The 26,060-nt window shown below is 33.6% G+C and overlaps 1 protein-coding gene across 2 annotated transcripts in view; it reads right to left on the minus strand.

Annotated features, from left to right (window-relative positions):
• Positions 1 to 763: 763 nt before the first annotated feature.
• Positions 764 to 26,060, minus strand: part of LOC150105844 (nucleosome assembly protein 1-like 1) — a 157,991-nt gene continuing 132,694 nt past the window's right edge. The window contains exons 12-15 of one of the 2 annotated variants that reach the window (XM_090394373.1): positions 25,906 to 25,928; positions 17,142 to 17,258; positions 8,306 to 8,392; positions 764 to 1,256 (exon numbers count right to left, since the gene is read on the minus strand). In XM_090394373.1, the coding sequence (XP_090250499.1) occupies positions 1,197 to 1,256; positions 8,306 to 8,392; positions 17,142 to 17,258; positions 25,906 to 25,928 (287 nt within the window). In that variant the 3' untranslated portion in view covers positions 764 to 1,196. Of the gene's footprint in view, positions 1,257 to 8,296; positions 8,393 to 17,141; positions 17,259 to 25,905; positions 25,929 to 26,060 lie in introns of both variants that reach the window. The other variant, XM_090394375.1, reaches the window with a different exon arrangement.

Here is a 26,060-nt window from a genome sequence, read left to right on the forward strand (position 1 = left end):
ACATTTTTCATCCAGTATATCTTATCTCTGCTAACCCCCCCCCCCCCCTCCCTTTTTTTTTTTTTGGCATTCTAGCATTGCCTCAGCACATGGGTGGTATTCACATTTAAAAAAAAAAAAAAGCATAATAGAAGAATTTACTTATGTATAGCATTTATCAGTGACTCCCTGAAGTGAAAAACTTCATTTCTAGGAAGTAGAAAGCAGAGGGAGAAAAAAATCTGATGCATATAGAACAATCTGGCATGGCATAGGCAATGGCCAACATCAAAGCACTGGACTGCAAAGACAACTGATTTTTTAAAATTTTTATGAATAAATATTTTAATGTTATACTAGGAACCATATAGTTCTTGAAAGTGCAATTCAAATATATATACATTCCTGTTTATTTTAGTAAATCTCTGGTAACATCAAATTTATACACTATTTCTTCCAAGGTTAAAGCCAGTATTTATTCATAGCACTTACTATACAATGAAACTAACATGCACGTTTTTTTTTGAAATATTAATTTTGAAGTGATGCTCGATGTAAACTAATTTATTGAAGTACCATCAGTCCTTTATTATTGAAACATTTAAAGATTTATTATGTTATTTAAGTGAATGCTACAATAACAGTTTGAATTATAACAGGAACAATATAGTCATTTCTATTTGAGCTGATTATGCGCTTGATCACAGTGTAATGTTTTAACCTCTGACTTTGAAAAAAATTACATGTTCCCATTATATAAAAAATATATAGCACCGCAGACGACTTGTACAAGAACCAATTTATTAACACTTGTAGCAGATCTAAGCATCAAAGGTTTTAAAAACTGCATACAAAACACAGGCGAGGTTGGGGAAGAAATCTGAAAAATACGATTTAAATTTACAAACAGGAGGGAATAGAATAACAGTTCAATACAAACAGATCTTATCCTTGGAGCATTTTTCTAACTGCATTTCATACAGCAAATAAAATGCATGTATTTTTGAAGAAATTTGGAAGGAAAATAATTCCTATAAAACAAATTGGCATCAGTCTCAAGAAAGGCAATTGCAGACACCAGTGTGTGTATTTTTTTTTACAATGCTCCAATGTCTCCTTTTTCTTCTTCTTTTCTTACAGAACAGGAGCAGACTGTTACAAAAAAAGGTCCCCCCTATGAAGTGTCGAGTTCACTCTCAGCTGCCTTGGCACTATAGTCACTGTTGTTTACACTCTGGTGGTTGCTGTTGCTGGTCTTTCTTAGCTGCTCGTTTTGACTGGAAAGAAAGAAAGAAAAAAAAATCATTAAATTATTCACTGTGAGAAAAGATAGTGAAGCAAAACCTTTGAATTCTACAAATCATTACATGAAGCTGAAATATTTATGGGTAATTTAAGACAGAATTCTGAAAGAACCTCAAAAATAATTGAACTCAATATTCTTACTGCAAAATTTTCCCTAATTACTTCTCTTCAATCAGTTCATAACACTATTGATTTCCATTATTTCCAACTAAGTTAAAAATTATAAATATAAACTTCTACAGATAACGAGGACTACTTACCTTTAATGTATTTATCAACTTCCTGCAATAATTGCACTGAGAGTCAATGAGAATTTATTAGAAAATGCTACATTAAAAAAAATTCCACCAAGCAAAATGCTTTAAATACAAATTTTAAGATTCGTGCAATAATGATCAAGTAAAACGAGTAGTTCTGCTATTTAAAATAGCATTCAGTATGATAAATGAAAGCATTTTCTAGGATCTCACTAGACCAATAACAAACAGAGGAATTCTTTGCTAAAAAAACTGGACACGAGGGATTTCTATTACAGCAATTAAGAGGGTGACAAGCATTTGATATATTTTGTGTCAAACTGCCTTGTTCTGATGAGTAAAAATCTAATAATTTAAAATTCTTAAATTATTACCAATTTAGAATGGCTCATCAAAATCATCCAGTTGGAAAACTTTCATTTCAAGCTGACAGCCAAAGTACTGCAAAATTTCAATATTAAAGGGTCAGTGCCATCACTAAGATCAAGCTTGTTGCAGATGGCAGCAAGCTCAATCTTTATCTGGATGTAAAGCAGTTGAAGCCAATCCATCTATAAACTATTAAATGAATTCCATACTCCAAGGGAAATCATGTGATGTTTAAGATGAAGCAGTCAAGATTGGCACCAATATGTTCATTGTTTATGTCGCATAAGACAAATATTGAACTGTTACTTTAACACAGTTGTGTGCATTAATTGAAATTTTTAGGACAGTACACTGAGCCAATTCCAGAAAGATAAATGTCACCAATGCCAATCTGAATTCAACTACAGTGAATGTACAGCATTCTACAAAAGGAGGTGGTCTTACTTAAACTGTTGCACAAAGCAATTCAGATGCCAGAAAAAATATAAAGCAATATGTATATGTTGTTTTTATATGAAAAACAAGGGAATAAAATGCAAAATTGTGATTTTTCACGAGGTGGCTATATTTTGTGCTACCAAGAAAAACCAGGCAAACATGGAAAACATCACCTGGCTGAGTGTAGTAATCTGAAGAGGAATACACACTTCACATATACCCAATCTCTCTATCTCCAGTATAAACATGTATAAGTGCATATCACACTGTTGTCCCAAGTTTGTGTACTCTTCTTGATAGAAATAAATATTTAATAATACATCCCAAACATCACCCTGCCTGATTGCAAGAATCCAAGTACGAACAAAAAAGGAAAGCCTTCAAACTTCAAAGAATAAAATGATTTGAAAGAAATGAGAGAACGTGTGATGCTGCACGCCTAAAGGAATCCACATTGTGCTCATCACAGGCAATGCTATGACTGCTGCAAAGTCTATCAGAACAAAGCCTGAAGTTTTTATTTATTTGATTTTTATGGTGCAAACACATCAAAGATCATACTGCACCAGGACATAAGTAACAGTAGTCTATATGAAAAAAAAAAAAAAACAATCAAAGACTCCTGCCCTTGGCAGGAATCTTTCGAGACAAAAATCTCAACTGCTGATAGCATAAAATGTCAAAACACCAAAATCTTTAAGGACACCTAAAATAAAAGAATGTACGGATGCTTTCAAAAGCAAGTGATGATTATATGTTGGCCTGGCTGGCCAAGTGGTTATCATATTGTTTTATATAGAATTAAGCAAATGTCTCAGTATATTGAGAAGACAAATGCAAGAAAAAATTTAAAAAGTAAAGCCTATTATTTAGACTTTTATAGTCTATCAGAGAAGAATGGAAAGATTACAATAGATCAAGATCGTGAGGATGGCAAAATGTTCATCCAGAAATAAAACAATGGCAGAAATATACCCAGAAGAATATAGTCATATGCTTAGGCTAAACAGGCCTGCTAAATATTTAAGTGATCAAAATATATAAATCTAATCAAGGTAAGATCTGTAGAGATCAATGGCATAAGACCCAAGTAAATAATAATATGAATGTAACTACATAGTGATATACAGCTGAATCTCACATATGCAATGTAAATTAACTGCAAAGAAATGAGTTGTCAGAAAAGAGAGCACCAATCCACATAACATATTGTATGGTTAAATGATTGAGATGGCCTATATTTCTCAATTTGTTTAATCACTTTAGGTCTGCTCACACACTTGAATGTTAGCAATGTCAAGCTTCTTTCTTAGAAAGTAATATCTTCATTTCAAACCTGATTCTGTCGTCTCTTCGCTCCTCTCTTTCCCTCTCAGATCTGCAAGCTAAAATTAGTTTCAACACTATCTGGTATGTTAACTTGCTCCCAATTACAAATAATAGATTACTATCTATTATTTACTTCCAAATTTAATTTGCCATCTTATTAAGAAATGCCTAAATAACCAAAATATTCTACTTGCGCTAGAGAACAAGGAGGAAAGTGAAAACGCAGATGAAATTTTTCGATTTTCCTGCTGATCTTCATATCAAAATTGTTACTGGATATATTTAAATGGATTTATTTAGATGAGGTTTAATATCATCTTCATGGAGTATAAAAGCAAAGATGAATATTTCTGATATTAGCTATAATGATATCTGATCAATAAATATCAAGAATAACAGTGGAGATACTGTGCATCCTCATCTTGAACAGACACCTCAGGCACTTCTGGATTAAGATGAACATGAAAGAATGACATTTAAAATGTAGGTGCTTGAAGAAACCTAGTGAATGTTGACTCCCACCGCACACAAAGGAGAGTTTGATATGGCAATTTTCCCCACCCAAAAACTATACTATGGGAATGATATGAAGTTTTAGTAGTTTATTTGTTCACTACAACAGGTAATTTAAATTACACATACTTCCCCCATCCTCCCTATATTTGCTAAGCTTAACAATCTGTCATGGCTAAATAACTGCTTCACAGAAACTTAAACTATGATAAGGTGGTAAATCCTATGAAAAAATACAAGGTGTTCAAAAAAAGACTGAACTTTTGCTTATAAAGACTTTATTAACTCAATTTTATAGCATTTTAAGCACTGTCCTCCTCCTTCAAAGTAGTCTCCCCCTCTGCTGGCAATCACTGTTCTTCCCAATGTTTCTTCAATTGTTGGAATGCATTTCTCCTATTGCATTTTCCAGAATCTCCTCTATGGTTTCGAGCAACTTCCTTTCAAAGTGGTTTTAAGTTTGGGAAAAACAGAAAAAAGTCTGGAGAATAAGGTGGATGGAGCACAATAGATGGCTGATGTTTTGCCATATAACTGCAGATGAGGAATGACATATGAGCTGGTGCATCCAAGTTTGGTTTTCCCCACAATTCAGGCCTCTTCCTACACACAGCATCCCTAAAACTTCCTAGTACAATTCTGTTTACCATCTGACCATGTGGCACAAATTCATAATGGACATGCCTTTCCAATCCAAAAACACAACTAATATCACCTTGATCTTTGACAGACTCATATAGTCCTCCCCATATGCTTGGTTAAGCAATTGAAATGTATCAAAATTTTTTTACCAAGTTTGCAGCAAAATTTTACACACACACACTCTTCATGCTCTTTCATTGTTACCAATCCGATGAACAGCTTGTGCACATTCTCGCTTCAGCAGACAACTAATGCTCATGGCAGAATGGAGCAAATGGCAGTTTGTTGTCAAAAACTGCAATTATCAGTAGCCATAACGCATGCTCTGTGCTATTTGGTAGACTATTTAAAAAGTTCGGTCTTTTTTTGAACATCCATCATATGAACTCACCCACTCTATATGAGAATGGCTAACTTACCTTCATTTGAAAAAGTTCCCAAAGATTCATTGCAACCTATCTGGGACTTCAAACCTAAGTGTTTTCAACCAAAGAGCATAGTTTATTACCAAATAAGCTAGAGAGAGGCTGCCTGCTTCTATATTAGAGGTTGAAAAATCTTTAAAGGAAAGAGGCTGCTCAGGATTTTTTTCTTTAGTCACAAAAACTGACTACCTTATATGTATACCTGATGAAATAGCATAACTTTTGTGATATTTCATGGATTATGCCAAAGCAGCTAAGGTAATGACAATAAGTATCATTCATGAATCAACCACCATAATCTGTTACCTCCCTAGTTTCAATGTGTTACTACTAATACTAAGTGTATAGACCATGGTGTCGAAATCGTACAAATGAGAAGGAACACTCACCAAGTTTTTATGAAAAAAAATCTCGATGAAACTTGTCTCTGGAACGTTTGAACAACCCAAACTTTATTTCCATATTTTGATTTCTTACTGTTCTGTGAAAGTAGGAGGACCAATGAAGACATACCCTAGACAACATGCTTACTATTGAAACCAAATTACATTAAAAACATTTGTTTTTAAAGTAATTATTGGTTAAAATAATTTCTAGGAATACTCCTTTTCTTGAAAATAGATACATGTGTATCCACTTCCCAACAAAGTCAATAAGGCAGCTACACTTTCAGAAGATGAATGTCTCACCACCCTAATATTACAGTGCAGTTTCCTAACATCTCCATAAAATAATTACTCCTGCATTACTTCAGTCTTGGTATCTCATCTGAGTCTAGCTCTCGATGATGAGACCTTAATAAATGTTAAAACTGGTCAGGGTAATGGCCCTAAACATAATGCACTGTTATACACATCTGAAATGGTATGTGCTTTGCATTATGAGATACTAAGGCAATTGATGTGAAGCCAGCCTCTATCACTAGTCATTAGTCACCATCATAGCGTAGCTTTGGCTACACTATGTTGATGTGTTTACTCTTTGGCCACACGGTCCAGACACATTAGATACATTCTTAGTGCATTTAAATAGCCACCACCCAAAAATCCACTTTACAATGAAATTGGAAGCTAATGACTGTCTGCCCTCTTCAAGATGGTACCCTATCCTTTTTGGTTTATAGAAAACCCACACATACAAATATTTGCACAAACAATCACACCATCACCCATCTCAACAGTATGGTATCCTGAAAACTAGTGGCAGCCAGTTAAAATTTTAAGTGGGGGTGATGCATACACACAAAAAAAAAACTTTTTTTCTTAATCAGTAACAAAATTTATTAATAAAAGAATTTACATATTAAAAAATTGCTTTATTAAAAATATTTCATCCTCACCACAAACAAACACCAATAATAAAAGTTTCGTATCAATAGCAATGACATGCGCAAACGAATATCGGTGTTAGATCGCAGTGCATTTGTTTCGTGTAACGATAACTGAAAAAATATAATTCTTTTCATATTTTCAAAAGTGACACTCGTCATAATTCAGCCTTGTATCTATAATAAATAAATAATTATATGTTATTTTAACAAAATAACCCACAGGGATAGAGCGATTTGTTCCAATGACAATGCTCTCACTCACATGTCAGACCTTCTCAGCCAATGGCTATAATCCTCATAGGATAGAAAAAATACTAAATGCTCCTTAGAAATCCCACCTCCCAAGAAGACTACAGCAAAATTGTCACCATCCAATACATTCAAGGCACATCTGAAAAGATATCTAGATATCTACAGTGCTTAATAAACATCAGCTATGTACTGTATTTAAATCTTATGTCAAATTGGCAATTCTCATCTGTTCATCCAGGAGTCTATGAAGTACCCTGTTCATGTGATTGAGCTTATTAATGGACAGACAGGAAAAACTGCGGATATCTGCCTCAGCGAATATAGAAAATAATACATCCGGTGCTATTGTTACAGCAAGTTGAGTCTAGCAGACCATGACTTAGATACCCCTGCATACAGGATCAACTGGGGAAAAAAAAACAAAAGTGCTCACTAAATCAGATTGTTTTTGGAAGCATACTCCAAACCACAACAAATATGGCTGTTTAAATTTACCAAAAATTTGGAAGACTGTCATTTTAAGACCTAATTAATACTCTCTTTCTCTCTCTCTCTTTTTTTTTTCCAGCATAGATGGCATCCAATCAGGACTTTAGTCTTTGTGTTGTCCGTTGCAATTATTTAAACTAGTCCCACTATTATACCAGATTGTTGTTTCACATACTATGAACAAACTGTTTTTGTGCTCTGAAGACAATGGATATAATACCAGCAATAAGTTGATTGCTATTTTCTATCAGTCTGTGTTCTCATTAATACTGTTAAAAATAAATTAACATGTACGATGAACACAAAAGCCTTTCCATGCATTAGCCTCTATATATATTTGTTTGCCTACACTTGGATAAAGGATTAAACCAAGGATTAAAGATGCCAAGAATATAAATTTCTTGGCATCTTTAATTTATAATATAACCAAATGAAAAACTTTCAACATGCAATTCTTCAATGAGAAAAACACTCATACCTCTTTCTTGAAATAATTTTTTTTAATTAATACTCTTCACTTGTAGAAAACATTCTCCCAGCAATTTGGACAACTAGTATGCTTTGAAAGCTCAATAGTCATGAAATCTATACTTAATAAAGCATACATATATGCTAACTATAGGAACCAAGAATATATTTTTAAAAGCAAATGCTGTTTTACACAAAAATAAAAACTGACATTCCATAAATACTGATGAACATCTAAAAATCCACTCATCCTATGTGGATGTAGGATATAGTCCGGAGCGTATGAATTAAGCAACCCTTGCTTGCTTACCAATAAAAGCGCACACGCACACACACACACACACGTGGATTTCCTCCTTCCCTTCTCCTGAGTATGTGGGTTGCCTATATTTCACATTTCTATTATTCTGAAAACTTAATTCTAAAATTTAAGTTGCTATAAGAAACAGATTTGATACCAAAACTTATCACACCTAAAATATGGGTGTGGTGCTAATTACCTATTTTACCTGAGGATTAGCATCACTGTCATCGTCTTCATCTTCTACCTCCTCATCTTCTTCATCGTCCTCTTCATCTTCATCCTCTTCATCATACTTAACAGAAGAGAAAGCAAAACAAATCTCATTACTATATGTATATCAGTAACTTTTTGATTCCCAACAAAAATTTGAAAGGAGAGTTAAATCCTTTGCAATACTAACTGCAAAAAAAAAACTATTTAAAAAAACCTACTTTTTTTGTGCAGCTTGATTACTTAATGATTATTTATTAAAATAAATATAAGGATTGTACTCAGCATCCTGATGTTTTTCAAGTCCCATGTTGATGCAAGTTATTTCATACAATCAAACCAAATGTTGAGATCCAAAGATTTGCTTCTCTGATTAAGACTGCTTCTGATTTATTACTGCATCAATGCATTATTACAATGACCCAAGTTTGCATTTATATGAAAAAATAAAATACAAAAACTAAAAATATGGTAACAATGTACTGGAGGTTTACAGTCCTTCAATGGCTGGCAGGAAAAATTATAATTTCAAATTGTAATATTTGTTCAAAATAGGCGATACATACACTCAAATGTATTTATAATGCAGTGGTTATTAATAATATTTTAGTTTTAATCTTATATACATGCTTACACTAACACTGGCCCGGTCAATGGATAGCATTTCTGTCTCCAACCAACATGTAAATCTCACTGCAGTATAGATAAGAATGCCTTAGATATTCTGGATATGGAGTAATTACTTTAAAAGACAAACTAGCAGTAGAAGATCAGTGGTAGAAAATATTCAAGAACATGCAACCTGAAGTACATAGCAACACAAGCTAAAAAATAGTCATTCAAGCTTGAAGAAGCTACAAAAATTTGTAAAGAGAAACTTAAGAAATAAGCTAGATTCAGGCCATACAAGTTCTCAGGATTAAAAATTTACTTTTAAGATAAACTAAAAATGACAGAAATACAGCTGACTCTTGAATAACACTGATTTGAACTGCACAGGTCCACTCATACATGGATTTTTTTCAATAAATATATTGGAAAATTTTTTTCGAGATTTGCGACGATTTGAAAAAAACTTAAATGAACTTCATAGCCGGGGGGGGGGGGGGGGGTAAATAAATAAAGAAGTTAGGTATGTCATGAATGCATAAAATATGCACAATCTATTATAAAAAGTTAAACTTTATCAAAACTTATGCACAAAGCAGCATTTGCAATTGAGAGAATTGTTAACAAATGTAAAGATGCAGTACTGAATCATAACTACATAATATTAACTGTTATTAATTTAATTAACATAAAATAAAAATTTTCTAACGATTCATTCATTAGTGTATAGGCTAGGCTACCATAAAGCTATCATGTTACTGCTCCATTATCAATACATGAATTGTTTACACATGTAAATAAATAAGAATTTTTTTTCTCTCCATTATCTTTTCATTTTTTATGTCTAGTGTTAGTAACATGTATAGTATTTGGTATGATATAAGACAACATTGATGTAGGTACTAACAGACGATTCATCTTGTAAACAGATGAGGTAAACTTACGGTATTGATAAATACAGTACTGTCAATGTATTTTCTCTATAATTTTCTTAATAAGATTCTTTTCTTTAGCTTACTTTGTTGTAAGAATATACAGTATATAATACATATAAACATACAAAATATGTGTTAATTGACTGTTTATTGATAAGGCTTCCAATCAACAGTGATGAGCGAATGTCATATTTCAAAGTAAATCTAATAGAAATCTTCAGGAGTTTAACTGAAAAATTGATCTAAATTTACCAAATCTATAAAAATAAACAATAAAAATAAACTATAATAGTATTTCCATGTTCTTCTTGCCTATTATAGGCAAGAAGAACATGGAAAACAACTGTATTCTCAATGGCAAAGGTATACAGAATGAATAAAAATATTTCAGCTATGTATGTAAATATACAATAAAAAAGAAAGTTAGTATAATGAGGAGCCAGATGAATAAATCTATGGAGCAAAAGAAAATAGTCTAAACAGTAAACGGAGCATATAAACCAACTTCAGCTTGTTGACATGAGGGTCACATTAGAAATAAAACAACCGACTGAGAACTAGAAAAACCACATGTTAACCGAGCAAACAGATATTAGATGCCAAACAATATTTTTAGCATTTAAGGATTCAGGGCTATCTAAGGAGGTACTGGGTATTTAAACAGAATGTGAGAATAAAGGCTATTTTTCTTCTGATGATAGGAAAACTCAGAAGTTGCAGAATAATGCAGAGAGGAGTACATTTTAGAAAACTGAAAAATGCTATGCATGACTGTTAGAGACCTGTAACAAATTTGGACGAAAACTTGATAGGAAGCTAGCAATATTACACACTTAATATAGTACTATATCAGAATAGTATGTGCACCTAATGAGGATTATATATATAGGGACTTTGGTAAGATATATATGCAAGTATTCTTGAGAAACAGCTGAGAAGGATTGTGCAAGAGAGGCTTGCTGAAGAACAAGCTGAATTCAGGCCAAACAGAGGCCGTAAGGATCAGATTTTCAATTTACGACATATAGTTGAGAAATCATGGGAATATAACAGAAGGCATATGACAAGGTGACAAAAGAGAAGCTATTGAAAACGCTACAGTTATATGGTTTCAATGGGGCATTATATCAAGAAATATTTAGTCTTTATTTGAGTTGTTAGTCAGCAGTTAGATTCAAAGGAAGTACAGGAAGATGTTTAGATATTATATCTGGTGTCTGACAAGGATGTATGTAATGTGGATTACATTATGAAGGAAAGTGGTATTAAACCTGATATCACAATTGGAGATGTTAATGTCAGCTCTTTGATTTATGTGGATGATGTTATATCATCATCATCAAATTCCTGCCATGTACCCTCAAGGGGTGTACGGGATATGATAGTACTACATGAAAAAAATTACATTATACTAACTTCCTATCTACAATTTTCCTCCAAATCAGTCTGTTACTTGTCTAGACTCCAACATTATCAGATCTTACATTTCTGTCGTCTAAGGCACTTTTTACTGTATCAATTCACCTATACCTTGGTCTTCCTCTGGGTCGTTTTGCTGCCAACCTGGCAGAGAACACTTGTTTTGCTCCTCTTTCCTTGCCCATTCTGTTTAAGTGACCATATTACTGGATTAGCTCTGCTAATGTATTCCTGGATGCTGACAATGTCAAGTTCTTTCCTAATATCCTCGTTTTTAATATGATATTGCCATTGATGCCATCTGTTCATTCCTATAATCTTTCTCAGGACTCTCATATCTGTGGTCAAGTGTTTTACTTCTGACCCAGCTCTCAGATCCATAAGTTAAAACTGGTTTGAACACTGTCTTGTATATATCTAATTTAGTGTTCCGACTAATTTCTCTCTTATTCCATATGAGTTTATTCAATTGACTTCCTACCATACCAGCTTTGCTGATTCTGTTGTCTATTTCTATATTTAATTTACCATCTTCAGTAAAAATCGTGCCTAAGTAGCTGAAATGTTTTACTTGTTCCACAGGTTCTCCATTCACAACACAGTTGACATTTTCAATGATTCTACCTATTTTCATTGTATTTGTCTTTTTATTGCTGACCTTCATACCATATCTATTACAACAGCTATTCAATTTAGTCAGAGAATCTTGTAGACTTATAGTGGATTTATTTAGAAGTATAACATCATCCGCATAAAGCAAAGAGCTGACATTAACATCTCCAATTTTGATATCATGTTTAATACCACTTTCCTTCATAATGTGATCCATATAGATAATGAATAACAGAGGGGATAATGTACATCCTTGTCTCACACCAGATTTAACATTAAACCATCTTCCTGTACTTCCTTCAATTCTAACTGCTGACTTACAACTCAAATAAAGACTAAGTATTGCTTGATATAATGCCCCATATAACAGCAGCGTATTGAATAGCTTCTCTCTTGGCACCTTGTCATAAGCCTTCTCCAAATCGACAAAACTTAAATACAGATCTTTGTTATATTCGCATGCTTTCTCGACTATTTGTCGGAAAGTGAAGATCTGATCCTGACAGCCTCTATTTAGCCTGAATCCAGCTTGTTCTTCACCAAGCTTCTCTTCCACAATTCTTCTCAACCGTTTCTCAAGTATACTTGCATAGATCTTGCCAGGAACACTCAGTAGGGAAATATCTCTGTAATTCTCACATTCAGTTTTATTTCCCTTTTTATATATGGGTACTATGAGAGCTCTACTCCAATCATCGAGAATTTGTCCCTCTATCCAGGCTTTCTGAAGTATGCAGTGCAGCCACTTTAAGAAGTTTATACCACTATACTTCAGCATTTCTGGTCGAATATCATCTACTCCTGCTGCCTTTCCACATTTCAAGCGTTTAATGGTCTTTTCTACTTCAAGTATGGATATGTATTCCTGACTGCATGCCTGGTCAGTGCTTTTTACCACTGTGCTGTCATCACTGCTTGTTTCATTTATCCATACTTCAAGATATCTTTTTCTCCCGTTTTCATGTCACCTTTATCATCTCTAACTCCTTTTACAGCACTCTTTCCTCCATTCCTAAACTTCTTCAACAACCTCCAGAATATTTTGCCACCTTCTTGATATTTATTTTCTATATTTTTGCCAAAGTCCTCCCATGACTTTTGTTTAGCTAGTTTTACACAGTGTTTAGCATTCTTGCATTTGTCTCTGTATTCTCTAAGAGCACAAGCTGACTTATTTGACAGGAACTTTTGATGTGCTTTCTTCTTTTCCTTCACCTCTTTAACTTCCTGTGTCCACCAGGGAGTTCTAATTTTTTTTATCCTTGCAGACAACCTCACCACATGCCTCTCTGGCAGAATCAATGTTTTCTTCAGAGTTTGCCACTGAATCTCCAAGGTTTGATTCCTGTTCTCAAACTCTTTCATTTTTTCTTCAATAATCTTTGTGTATCTGAGACATCTCACATCTGAGAGCTGTTCAACTTTTATTCGCTTTAAAACTTTCTTACATGTTATTCTTTTCAATATGAAATTCAACTTTATCCTGCTCAAGACTAAATAGTGATCACTTCCAATTTCAAATCCTCTGTACACTCTGGTGTCCCGCACCAGGGAGAAAACATCACTATCAACAATAGCATAGTCAATGAGACTTTTCTTATTCCTAGCCTCCTCTCTCCATGTGAATTTGTGCACATTTTTATGTTGGAACATGGTGTTAGTAATAACCATTCCATATCCTGAGCAGAAATCCAACAGATATTTGCCATTATTATTAGCTTTGCTCTTTTCTCCAAATTTTTCCAAAATATTTTTATGTCTCACAGTCATTTCCTACTCTGCTATTTAGATCCATAACAAGGACCAACTTTTCCTTTTTCGTTGTGTCAGTTGCTTTTTCTAAAGCCTCAAAAAATTCCTCCACTTCTACCTTAGTAGAACCTTCTGTGGGACCATAGGCACTAATAAGTCTCATTGTCCGGTTTCCCAGTCTCATATTTGCTCACATTACTCTACTTGAAACTGACTGCCATTCAAGAAGATTTAGTCCTCATATTTTGTGTTGAATACTATCTTCTTTTCCTTGATTGTCATTGCCTGAATATAACATTTTGTATTTATTGCTCAGAAAGTTTCCACCAGTTTTGGTCTTTTTTTTGTTTCAGTCACCCCTATTATGTCGATATGGTACTTATCTAATTCCTCAGCTTGCTCCATTTCTTTGCCATTCAGGCTTCTTACGTTGATAGTACCGATCTTTAACTCTGGCAATGTTGAGTTGGGGTTTGTTTTCAGATGATGTTATACTTCTAAATAAATCTACTACAGCTACTTAGGCATGATTTTTAATGAAGATGGTAAATTAAATATGGAAATAGACAACAGAATCAACAAAGCCTGTATGGTAGGAAGTCAACTGAATAAATTTATATGGAATACGAGAGAAATTAGCCAAAACACTAAATTAGCTGTATACAAGACACTGTTCAAACTCATTTTAACTTATGGATCTGAGAGCTTGGTTAGAAGTAAATCATTTGACCAAAGACTGGAGACTGCAAAATTGAGTCCTGAGAAAGATTAGGGGAAATGAACAGATGACATCAATTGCAATATCATATTAAAAACAAGGATATTAGAAAAGAACTTGATATTATCAGCATCTAGGAATGCATTAGCAGAGTTAATCTCAGGTGGTATGGTCACTTAAGCAGAATGGGAGAGGAAAGATTAGCAAAACAAGTGTTCTCTGCCAGATTGGCAGAAAAAATACCCAGAGGAAGACCAAGATATAGGTGGATTGATACAGTAAAAAGTGCCTTAGAAGAAAGAAATATAAGACCTGATAATATTGGAGTCTTGACAGGTAACAGACTGATTTGGAGGAAAATTGTAGATATTGAAGTTAGTAAAAATTGAAGTTAGTAATGATGTAAATTTTAATTTGATGAATTTTTTGTGGTACATTGTATTTAGATTTACTCACTTAGCATATCAAGATGAATATACAAGAACCATATTTTATAGCAAAACAAAAACAAACAACAAAGAAAAAGCTAGAAAACTCCTTTTCAAAAGTTTTGAAAGCTTAATTTATAATGGTGAAGAAAATTCCCTCTTAAACTATAAAAACATTTTTTTAACCAGAAGTGTACATGTAAGGCAATCAAAAGGAATAAGTGATTTATTTTTAATGGGTCTTCTATAACAAAGTGAAACAACTCGCTGGTGTAGTTAGAGCAGCTGGAATTTGAATCCATCAGATTCAAATTCCAGAGTACATAAAAATGTAGTACTTAGGATTTATAGCTGCATTTCTAAGTCCCACTTACACTGCAAACCAATAAAAAAACACCTAAATGCCCCACTGCAAACTATTAGTTGCAAGAATCCTGGATTTTCATATCCTCCACTCACCTCTGAATGGAGATTTTGGTCAAATTTAAAACCAAAGCACATTGAAATGATTACAAATGTTCACATTTTTAATTCTTATTCCACATCATCCATGACTTTCACTGTGTCTTTGTGGAAAGGTAAATGCCTCTGCATCTCTTTAAGAATGAGTTTAAACAGATGAAACTTCTTTGCTACTTAAGATGGTTTTCAGTTCAACATATCAGAAATGTAAAAAGTAGTTACTGAATTCAGATTAATTTCAACTTTGAAGTTGTGCAGAAGTGCACAACGTCAAAGATATGCAGAGAAAATTCTTTGATAGGCCAAAAAAAGATTCTTTACCACTAACAAAGAACCATGTCTTCCCAAACTACTAACAATTTTTGTTAAAAGAATTTCATCCCTCATACCTCAAATATGAAGCCACTGGAGATTCTCTTACTAATCAGCATTGTCTTGACTTCTCCAAGCAATTTTTTTCGTATGCCCCTCTTCTGGTGGTCTCCACTCAGTACTCTGGCGCTTTGTTTCGGGCTCATACTCAAAATACCAAGTTTCGTTACCAGTAACTATCATTTCAAAGAAGTCTGAGTGCTTACGGAGTTTTCAATGAGGTCCTTGCAATGTTCAATTCGATACATTTTTTGGTTGTCAGTCAACTTGTGGGGAACAAATCGCCAATTTTACATCTTCAATCAATCTCATGGACGATTTCTGGTGTTCTTTGATGAAATCACACTTTTTGGGTGTTAACTCCGCTCAGTCCAGTTTTTGGATGGTCTGGCTTTTCATTGCCATCAAGCATCTCATGACCACTTTGAAATAGCTTAAACCACTCATAAACTTGAGTATGGGATAAGTATCCATCACTGTATGCTTTTTGAAGCATTTGATGTGTTTTGGTAAAACTTTTACCAAGTTTAACACAAAAGTCAATCGCAGCTTTCTGAAACTTATTTTCTGACCATTTGTCAAAACAGTCACTCTTAGCACTGTAACTCTGCTTCCAGTGAAATAATACAGTTGACACAACACTAATGAAGGTTGCCGCTTTCAACAACAAAAAGATACAACAGGTGCCACCACTAGGTTTTTATATTTTTGAAAATTTCTGTTTCTTTTTGGACACAAGGTGTATATTACTTTTTATTGCTGTAAAAACTACACTTGTAATATACAAAGCATCATACGCAAAATGGAAACTGATAAATGCAAAGATTTCAAACTTCATCTTGCCGAAAGGCTTAGGTGTTGGACATCGTTCTTACTATTTTTAATAGTCTTACAACACGCAAACACTAATTTCTAATAAGAAGTTGACTTATATTTCACTAGATTTCAAACCAGCATCTTCTAAGCACAACTTGTTGGTTTATGCATGATGAGTAAGTGAAATTATTTTAAATTGTTACAGACAAAAGATCTAAATTTGGCATCCTTCAATGTCGTATAGAAAGTTTCTTCTATAGTGTTGTATAAAAGAAATTTCTTTTATACAACAGTCAGGGGTGCCAAATTGTCCATTAACAATTTAAACTAAGAAGTTGTTGATCTAAAGATGATTTGAAATCCAAATATAAGCTAATCAATAAACATCCTTTTATAATTCACTATTTGCATTGTAAGAATTAAAAATGCTTATGAATTCAAATTCATCACCTTCCAGGCAAAAACCTAAGAGATGGATTAAAAGATGCCCAGCCACTCTGCAAAAATAATCTTTACAAGCCTGACTGCAAACTAGTTCAAGGAAAATTACAATTTTGTACTACAAAAACTTAAAGGAAAAAGTGGAAATAAGAATTCAGACTTCCTTTCTACATTCACGCTACTAAGATACTCTCTCTTAAAAAGATCAGTATACTACAGATCATTCCACTTAAATTAACAACAGACTGTCTAAATATCAATACATACTTCTTCATCCATTATTGCTTCACCAGTGAAGAAAAGAACAGCTTTAGGTACAATTCTCTCTTTAATAAAATGCCCTATATCATAATCTGCAGCAAGCAATGCTTGGCTTTCTTCATCCTAAAAAAAAAAAAAATTTTAAATTATGATGTCAAGTTAGGCAAGTATACAGTGAAGTTTTCAATAGATAAGGATGCACGAAACCCATACAGATATAAGACCATCCACATATGCTATGTGCTGCTTCCAATCCATTCATTCCTTCGTGCCTGAAGGCTGACAGTTTTATGTAATAACATTACACCCGATTCTCTCTCACTCACACACACTTTTCTCATATTTATATGTCCCATAAAGGATGTTACAAGTATTCTATCTTTTCTCTGCTGAATAATTTAATTAAATGAGCTACTGAGTATAAATTTCAATCTAGTATTTGCTCCTTAGAGTACAGATTAAATTTTCTGTAACAGCTATAACATTTCTAATGGTAACGAATGCTGAAAAGCTGCAGGTGTCAAAATAACAGAAAGACAAAATCAGTAAATGTATTGTTCATTTTGAGTTTTGTAAGCATAAAATCTATCTTAAGATTTTAGATCTGTATCTCTTGTTAGCCATCATGTATGAGGTCTAACAAGAGTTGGAAGAACAATTTCATGCCAAATATACAGCATGAAATTGTCATCTTTTGAGGATGGGGAACAAAAAAAGAAAACAACTAAATTTGAGAAAACACAGTATTGTGTCTAACAGGATATTTTTGAAAACTACCACAATTCTATCAAAAGTGCTGGTTAGTTGCACTGTTCTGAATTACAACCTAATTTTAAAAAAGAGCAATGCATGTATCTCATCATCATCAAATTCCTGACACGTACCCTCAAGGGTGTACAGGATATGATAGTACTACATGAAAAATTTACACCATTAGTAACTTCCTATCTACAATTTAATTCCAAATCAGTCTGTTACTTGTCAAGACTCTAATATTTTCATTATCAGATCTTATATTTTTATCGTCTAAGGCACACTGTACTGTATCAATCCACCTATATCTTGGTCTTCCTGCCAACCTGGTAGAAAACATTTGTTTTGCTAATCTTTCCTAGCCCATTCTGTTTAAGTGACCATACCACCTAAGATTAGTTCTGCTAACGCATTCCTGCATGCCGACAATGTCAAGTTCTTTCCTAATATCCCCATTTTTAATATGATATTGCTATTGATTTCATCTGTTCACGCCTCTAATCTTTCTCAGGACTCTCATATCTGCAATCTCTAGTCTTTGGTCAAGTGTTTTACTTCTAACCCAGCTCTCAGATCCATAAGTTAAAACTGGTTAGAACACTGTCTTGTATACAGCTAATTTAGTGTTCCAGCTAATTTTTCTCTTATGAATTTATTCAATTGACTTCCTACCATACCAGCTTTGTTAATTCTGTTGACTATTTTCATATTTAATTTACCATCCTCACTAAAAATTGTGCCTGAGTAGCTGAAATGGTTTACTTGATCCACAGGTTCCCCGTTCACAACACAGTTGACATTTTCAAGAATTCTACCTATTTTCATTGTCTTTTCTTTTTAATGCTGACCTTCATACCATATCTATTACAACAGTTATTCAATTTGGTTAGTGAATCTTGCAGACTTGTAGTGGATTTATTTAGAAGTATAACATCGTCTGCATAAAGTAAAGAGATAACATTAACATCTATAATTCTGATATCCTGTTCAATACCACTTTCCTTCATAATGTGATCCATATAGATAATGAATAACAGAGGCGATAATGTACATCCTTGTCTCACAGCAGATTTAACATTAAACCATCTTCCTGTACTTCTTTCAATTCTAACTGCCGACTTACAACCCAAATACAGAGTAAGTATTGCTTGAAATAATGCCCCATTGACACCATATAACTGTAGCATATTGAATATTAAATGTAATGTATTCCCGATGATTGGAGTAGTACTCCAATCATCGGGAATTCGTCCCTCTCTCTCTCTCTCTCGAGGGTTTCTGAACTATGCAGTGCAGCCACTAAGACTTTTATACCACCATACTTCAGCATTTCTGGTCGAATATCATCTACTCCTGCTGCCTTTCCACATTTCAAGCCTTTGATGGCATTTTCTAATTCAAGTATGGATATGTATTCCTGACTGCATGCCTGGTCAGTGCTTTTTACCACTGTGCTGTCATCACTGCTTGTTTCATTTAGCAATTTTTCGAAGTGATTACTCCAGACTTCAATGATATCTTTTTCTCCTGTTTTCATATCACCTTTATCATCTCTAACTCCTTTTACAGCACTTTCCTCCATTTCGAAGCTTCTCCAACAACCTCCCGAATATCTTACCACCTTCTTGATATTTATTTTCTATGTTTTTGCCAAAGTCTTCCCATGACTTTTGTTCAGCTAGTTTTACACAGTGTTTCGCTTTCTTACATTTATCTCTGTATTCTCTAGGACCAAAAGCTGACTTATTTGCCAGGAACGTTTCATATGATTTCTTCTTTTCCTTCACTGCCTCTTTAACTTCCTGTGTTCACCATGGAGTTCTGATTTTTCTATCCTTGCAGACAACCACATGCCTCTCTGGCAGAATCAATCAATGTTTTCTTCAGAGTTTGCCACTGAATCTCCAAGATTTGGTTCCTGTTTTCAAACTCTCATTTTTTCTTCAATAATCTGTGTATCTGAGACATCTCACATCTGAGTGCTGCTCAACTTTTATTTGCTTTAAAACTTTCTTATATGTTATTCTTTTCAATATGAAATTCAATTTTATCCAACTCAAGACTAAATAGTGATCACTTCCAATTTCAAATCCTCTGTACACTCTGGTGTCCTGCACCAGGGAGAAAACATCACTATCAACAATAACATAGTCAATGAGACTTTTCTTATTCCTAGCCTCTTCTCTCCATGTGAATTTGTGCACATTTTAATGTTGGAACATGGTATTAGTAATAACCAGTCCATGTCCTGAGCAGAAATCAAACAGGTATTTGCTATTATTATTGGCCTTGCTCTTTTCTCCAAATTTTCCCAAAATATTTTTGTATGTCTGACAATCATTTCCTACTCTGCTATTTAGATCCCCAACAAGAACCAACTTTTCCTTTTTCATTGTGTCAGCGGCTTTTTCTAAAGCATCTGAAAATTCTTCACTTCTACCTCAGTAGAACCTTCTGTGGGACCATAGGCACAAATAAGTCTCATTGTCCAATTCCCCATTCTGATATTTGCCCACATTACTCTACTCGAGACTGACTGCCATTCAAGAAGATTAGCCTCGTATTTTGTGTTGAATACTATGGCTACTCCTTTTCCTTGATTGTCATTTCCTGAATATAACATTTTGTATTTATTGTTCAGAAAGACCTCACCATTTTTGTTTCAGTCACCCCTATTATATTGATCTGGTACTTATCTAATTCCTCAGCTAGCTCCATTTCTTTGCCATTCAGGCTTCTTATGTTGATAGTACCGATCTTTAACTCTGGTGATGTTGAGTTGGGGTGTGCTTTCAGATTTGTTCCAGTAGTTGACTTTTCGCTGTTCGCCCTGGTTCCTTGGCAAAAACAACGGGGGCCTTGTTTAACTGGGCGATGCCCCAGCCAGCATGAAATTTTGTCATGTTGTACCATCATTTTTCTATATTGGTTTAGACCAATAAGAATATTATTTGGTCGGCTAAATCCCTAATTTCCAGCCCATCCTCGTTCCTTTAAAGGCTATGTGGAGGTCTCCTCTCAGTTATACAGCTTTGACCCTTAAGCACTCCTATCTGTTAACTGCATATGTTTGCCTGTTTTGCTGAATAAAAAAACCCTGCAACTTCCACACAAGACTAGCTAAGCCATTATAAAAAGAAGTTCTTTCTTTAAGCCTAGATTGGATTCAAACCTAGGTTTAGTGTTTACACCCTGTTTAGCTTTCTTACATTTGGCTCTTATTATTTATTAATCATAATATGGTTATGCATTATTATAAATAATGCATAACCAACGTATAAGCCTGTCTACGAGAATCTACATTTGGCTCTGTATTCTCAAAGAGTAAAAGCTAACTTATTTGCCAGGAATTTTGATATGCTTTCTTCTTTCCCTTCACTGCCTCTAATTCCTGCGTCCACCATGGAGTTCTAATTTTTCTATCCTTGCAGACAACTTCACCACATGCCACTGAATCTGCAAGGTTTGGCTCCTATTCTCAAACTCTTTCATTTTTTTTTTGAATAATGTTCATGTATTTTAGTCTACAGTTCACATCTGCGAGCTACTCTACTTTTATTCGCTTTAAAATGATTTTACATGTTCTTTTCAATATGAAATTCAATTTTATCCTGCTCAAGACTAAATAGTGATCGCTTCCAATTTCAAATCCTCTGTACACCTAGTGTCCTGCACCAGTGAGAAAACAACACTATCAGCAATAACAGTCAATGAGACTTGTCTTATTCCTTGCCATTTCTCAAATATGTAAATAAATTTATGTACCTTTTTATGTTTCTATTTAGATTCCCAACAAGAACCAATTTATCACTGTGTCAGTTGCTTTCTCTAAAGCCTCAAAAAATCCTTCCACTTCTATCTTAGTAGAACCCTTCTGTGGGACCATAGGCACAAATAAGTCTCATTGTCCAATTCCCCATTCTGATATTTTCCCACGCAACTCTAGTGATATTGCCTGATTTAAGAAGATTAGCTATACTATAGCCAGTGAATACTATAGCCAGTCTTTTTCCCTGATTGTTATTGCTTGAATATAGCATTTTGTATTTATTGCTCAGAAAGATCTCATCAGTTTGTCTTTTTTGTTTCAGTCACTCCTATGTCGATCTGATACTTATCCAATTCCTCTGCTAGCTCCATTTCTTTGCCATTCAGGCTTTTTATGTTGATAGTACTGATCTTGAACTCTGGTGATGTCGAGTTGGGATGTGTTTCAGGTTACAGTAGCTGACTTCTTGCTGTTCATCCTGGTTCCCTGACAAAAAAACAATGGGGCCCTGTTTAACCAGGCGACACCCAAATGAAATTCTGGCATGTTGGACCATCATTTTATATTGTGGTTGAAGCCAATAAGAAGACAAAAAATTTGGTCAGCTAAATCTCAAATTGCCAACCCATTCTCGTTCGTTCAGTATCCAGGTAGATACGCAACAGGTTGCACCATGAGAAGGTGGACATTAAGTCAGACGTCCTGATTGGTTCTACAAATTCCTTTAAAGGCTACGTGGAGGTCTCCTCTCAGTTATACAGCTTTGACCCTTAAATGCACCCACCCCATACATACAATATATGTATGAAATTATTCAGTTGAATTTTCCATTTTTTTTGTAAGAACTATATATGCAACAAATTCACATTATTCAAACAAATGGGTGGTAGTATGTTGTAAAAATCTGGTAAGTGCATTAATGGTACATTCATATGGTTTTTGGCTTATTGTACTGCAGCAAAATTAAGCAGGTCAACTATTATTCAAGCACTAAGTATGTTTTTAGAAAGACTTGATTCAAGAACAATATTTATAAACTAAGCTATAGAGAATTGTTAGAAATGAAGGAGATACAAGGTGGGGAGGGGAGGTTTGAATCTTACTATGAACACAAAGGTTAGTGAATGTCAGGTGGAAGACTACCACTCCAATAAAAGCCTGAAGTAGCTTGAAAAGTTTAATCCATTGCTAGATCTTTTCAGCAGGATTGCTGTAAAGATCTAGCAATGGATTAAACTTTTAAATTAAATTTTAAAAACAATGGATTTAAAAAAAAAAAAAAATCTTTAGCTTGCTTACTTGCAGTACTAATACATTATAGTCAGTGCCAGCGCTAGGGTCTTCGCTGCCCGCATGCAATTTCTATCTAAGCACCCCTGTAACGATCCGGGCGTGTGTAGTTCTTCTACGATAATAAAAATTTAAATTATTTGAAATTTCTTAAATAAATTTTGATAGAACAGCCACACGTTGGTTTGCTAAATGTAACGAACCGGGGGTGTTGACTAGGCAGGATAATCATTAAAAACCCAAATATTCAAAAAATTCTCAAATTTAAAGCAAATTTTGATAAAGCCACTTCACTTTAATCATTGAATATAATGATAGGGGGATTATAGCCTTCTCACCGACCCGAATCGCCAAGAAAATTAAAATGAATTTTAATTAAAGTTAAAATTTCTTTGAACTAAACTTTAAAAAATTCTTCCATTTTACTAAATTCTTAGTGACTTATAAAAATTATTAAAAATATTTTACAAGTGGAACTATCTTTTAGAAAAATATATAAAAGAAACTCAAGATAGATGAGAAAATAAGAGAAGAATTCAGAAATAATTAGAACATTTAATATAAGTATTCAAAAAATAAAATCTTTACAAAATAACAGAAAAAAAATTAATTTACATAAATATACTTGAAATTTTTTAATTAAAATTTTAGGGTTCTTGATTTCATATTCACAAAATTAGAAATAATGGTCTCAACATCCAATTCCGCACATATATCATTTTCCTATTAAGGCCAAACTAACAAGCCTTTTTTGGGACATACTTGTTCTTAAGTAGGTTTTAATCAATTTCAACTTGGAAAAGGAACATTCACCGCTTGCTACACTAACAGGTAAGGTTAATAGTATTCTTAAAGCAACTGAAAAGTTAGGGAAAGATAAATTATTGGACACAATAAGATCAAGAATATCGAAAGGATTTTGAATATTTAAATTAACTTTCCAAAAAATATCCCAGAAAGCACATAACGGCATATAGTTCTATTACATTTACGTCTTTATTGTCACTGTCCTTCAAGAGAATCTCTAAATCGTCACAATTTTTTTACAAATCTTCGTTATTAATTTGTAGTAATCTATACAATAAATTGAAATTATAATAATGTTTTTAGTTGTTCAAAACATTCTATTAATGAACACATTGCATGTCTAGAAGTGAACAAAACACATTCACTCTAAATTTATCTTCTGGAGATTGTGGCGTTTTGTCATGATGCTCGTAGTCAAATTGTCATGTCTTCTTTCATCACCGAACTTCTGTACCAGTTTTAACTTCTTGTTCTCCGTGCAGTGCGATTTAAACTACACTTACTCTTTATTGCATGGTTTTATTATGAGTAAACAGTAGAGTGCTGTTAACTAAATAACTCAATTTAATAAGGCTGTCGAAGGAGCATTCTTATGACTCCATCCACCTCTTTACTCAGTTCTTTTCTCATTTTTAGAACTTTAAAATTTGTATCTGATCGATACTCTTGTAAGAATATTTTTAAGTTTTCGATAGATTCTAAAGCAAGCGTAATATTCATATTTTTGCCTTGAAGCATTTTACTCACAGGCTTTATTCTGTTAAGTAAATCATGCCAAAGTAAAGGAGCACAAATAAATTTATAGTCCTTCATTTTAGCACATAATGTATGTGCTTCATGCTGAGTTTCTTTATTAAAATTTTTATTATTTAAAATTTCAAAAAGTGCATCATAAATTTCTCCAAAAAACTGATATCGTAGAGGGCAGATTGCATTAATTTTACTTTCCCATCGCGTTTCTGATAGATGTTTCAATGTTAAATTTTTTACGAACTTTAAAAGGATTGGCGAACATTTGTAAGAGAATGAAAAGAAATGTATATTTCTTGAATAACTGTAAAGAAACTAATTGTATGTGCATCCACTTTGGCTGCATCGTTAATGGTTAAATTTAGAGTATGAGCAGCACATGGCACGTAAAAAGCTAATAATTTTTGTTCAAAAGCAAATTTTGGAGCAATATTTTTTCCCTTTCATATTTGCCCCATTGTCATACACCTGACCTCACGTCTTCAATGGGAATGTTCCATTTTTCCAGTTGTTCCATTATTGTTGTACACAAACCAGGTCCTGTGGAATCTGATACATCTGCAAAACCTAAAACGTTTTCCCTGATCTTGACAATTCCATTGTCACAGGAAACAAAGTGATTAATAATGGTCATTTGTTCTGTTTTACTTGCATCAGGTGTGCAGTCTAAAATTATGAAATAATATTTAGATTTTCAAATTGATAATAAAATTGTATCCCTGATTGCGTTACTTAAAGTTTCCAATATTTCATTTTGACTGTCTTTACTCAAATAGTGTACCCTATTATTTCGATGTAGGGCCCTTTCAACATGGGTTTTCCATAACGGGATCAAACTTCGCAAACAGTTCGACTAATTTTAAAAAAATTGCCACAGAGAGGTCCTTATTGTCAAGGATTCGTTCAATGATATGACCTGAAACATTTGTGTTGTGCCCATTAGAGTCACCCATAAAAAGTATAGGAGTTACATAAACTTAATCCTTGAGGAAGATATCTTAATAGGTGCTATAAGTGGTAACACAGTGATTGATTTCATCACAGCATGATTTTTGCTTAATTTTAATAACTGATGTCAGAAAATTTGACAGATCTTTTAAAGGTAAATTCATTTATATGCATGCTATAGGTTCACGTGAAATTCAAGTAATACCTCAACATGTAGTTTTGATTCTAGAGATTAAAAAAAGTTAAGCTCATATCTAAATTCAGTATTCTGAAATTAAATCATTCACTTTTTTTTCTTCAAATAAAAATTTAATTCATTGGCCATGTTATTTTCTTTAGCATGTAAATAAAATACAATTTGATTAAATGAAAATATCTGAATTATAACAGAAAAAATAACTATTTGAAAAGGCACCAGTGCATATATAAAAGTATATATATAAAAACTCTTACCAACTCTTCTTGATATTCAGGAACTGAAAATAAATGAATAAATACATAAACATGAGGCTATATCTCAGATTTGCAATCAACTCTCATAACAAGCTATTAAAGTCGATTACTTAAAAGTCCTATTAAAAACATCATGGCAGCTCTTTTCAGGTAAA

This window comes from Typopeltis vanoorti, chromosome 6 (genome assembly GCF_054136105.1).
Source record: "Typopeltis vanoorti isolate ZY-2024b chromosome 6, IOZ_Tvanoo_1.0, whole genome shotgun sequence".
In the NCBI taxonomy this organism is placed as follows: Eukaryota; Metazoa; Arthropoda; class Arachnida; order Uropygi; family Thelyphonidae; genus Typopeltis; species Typopeltis vanoorti.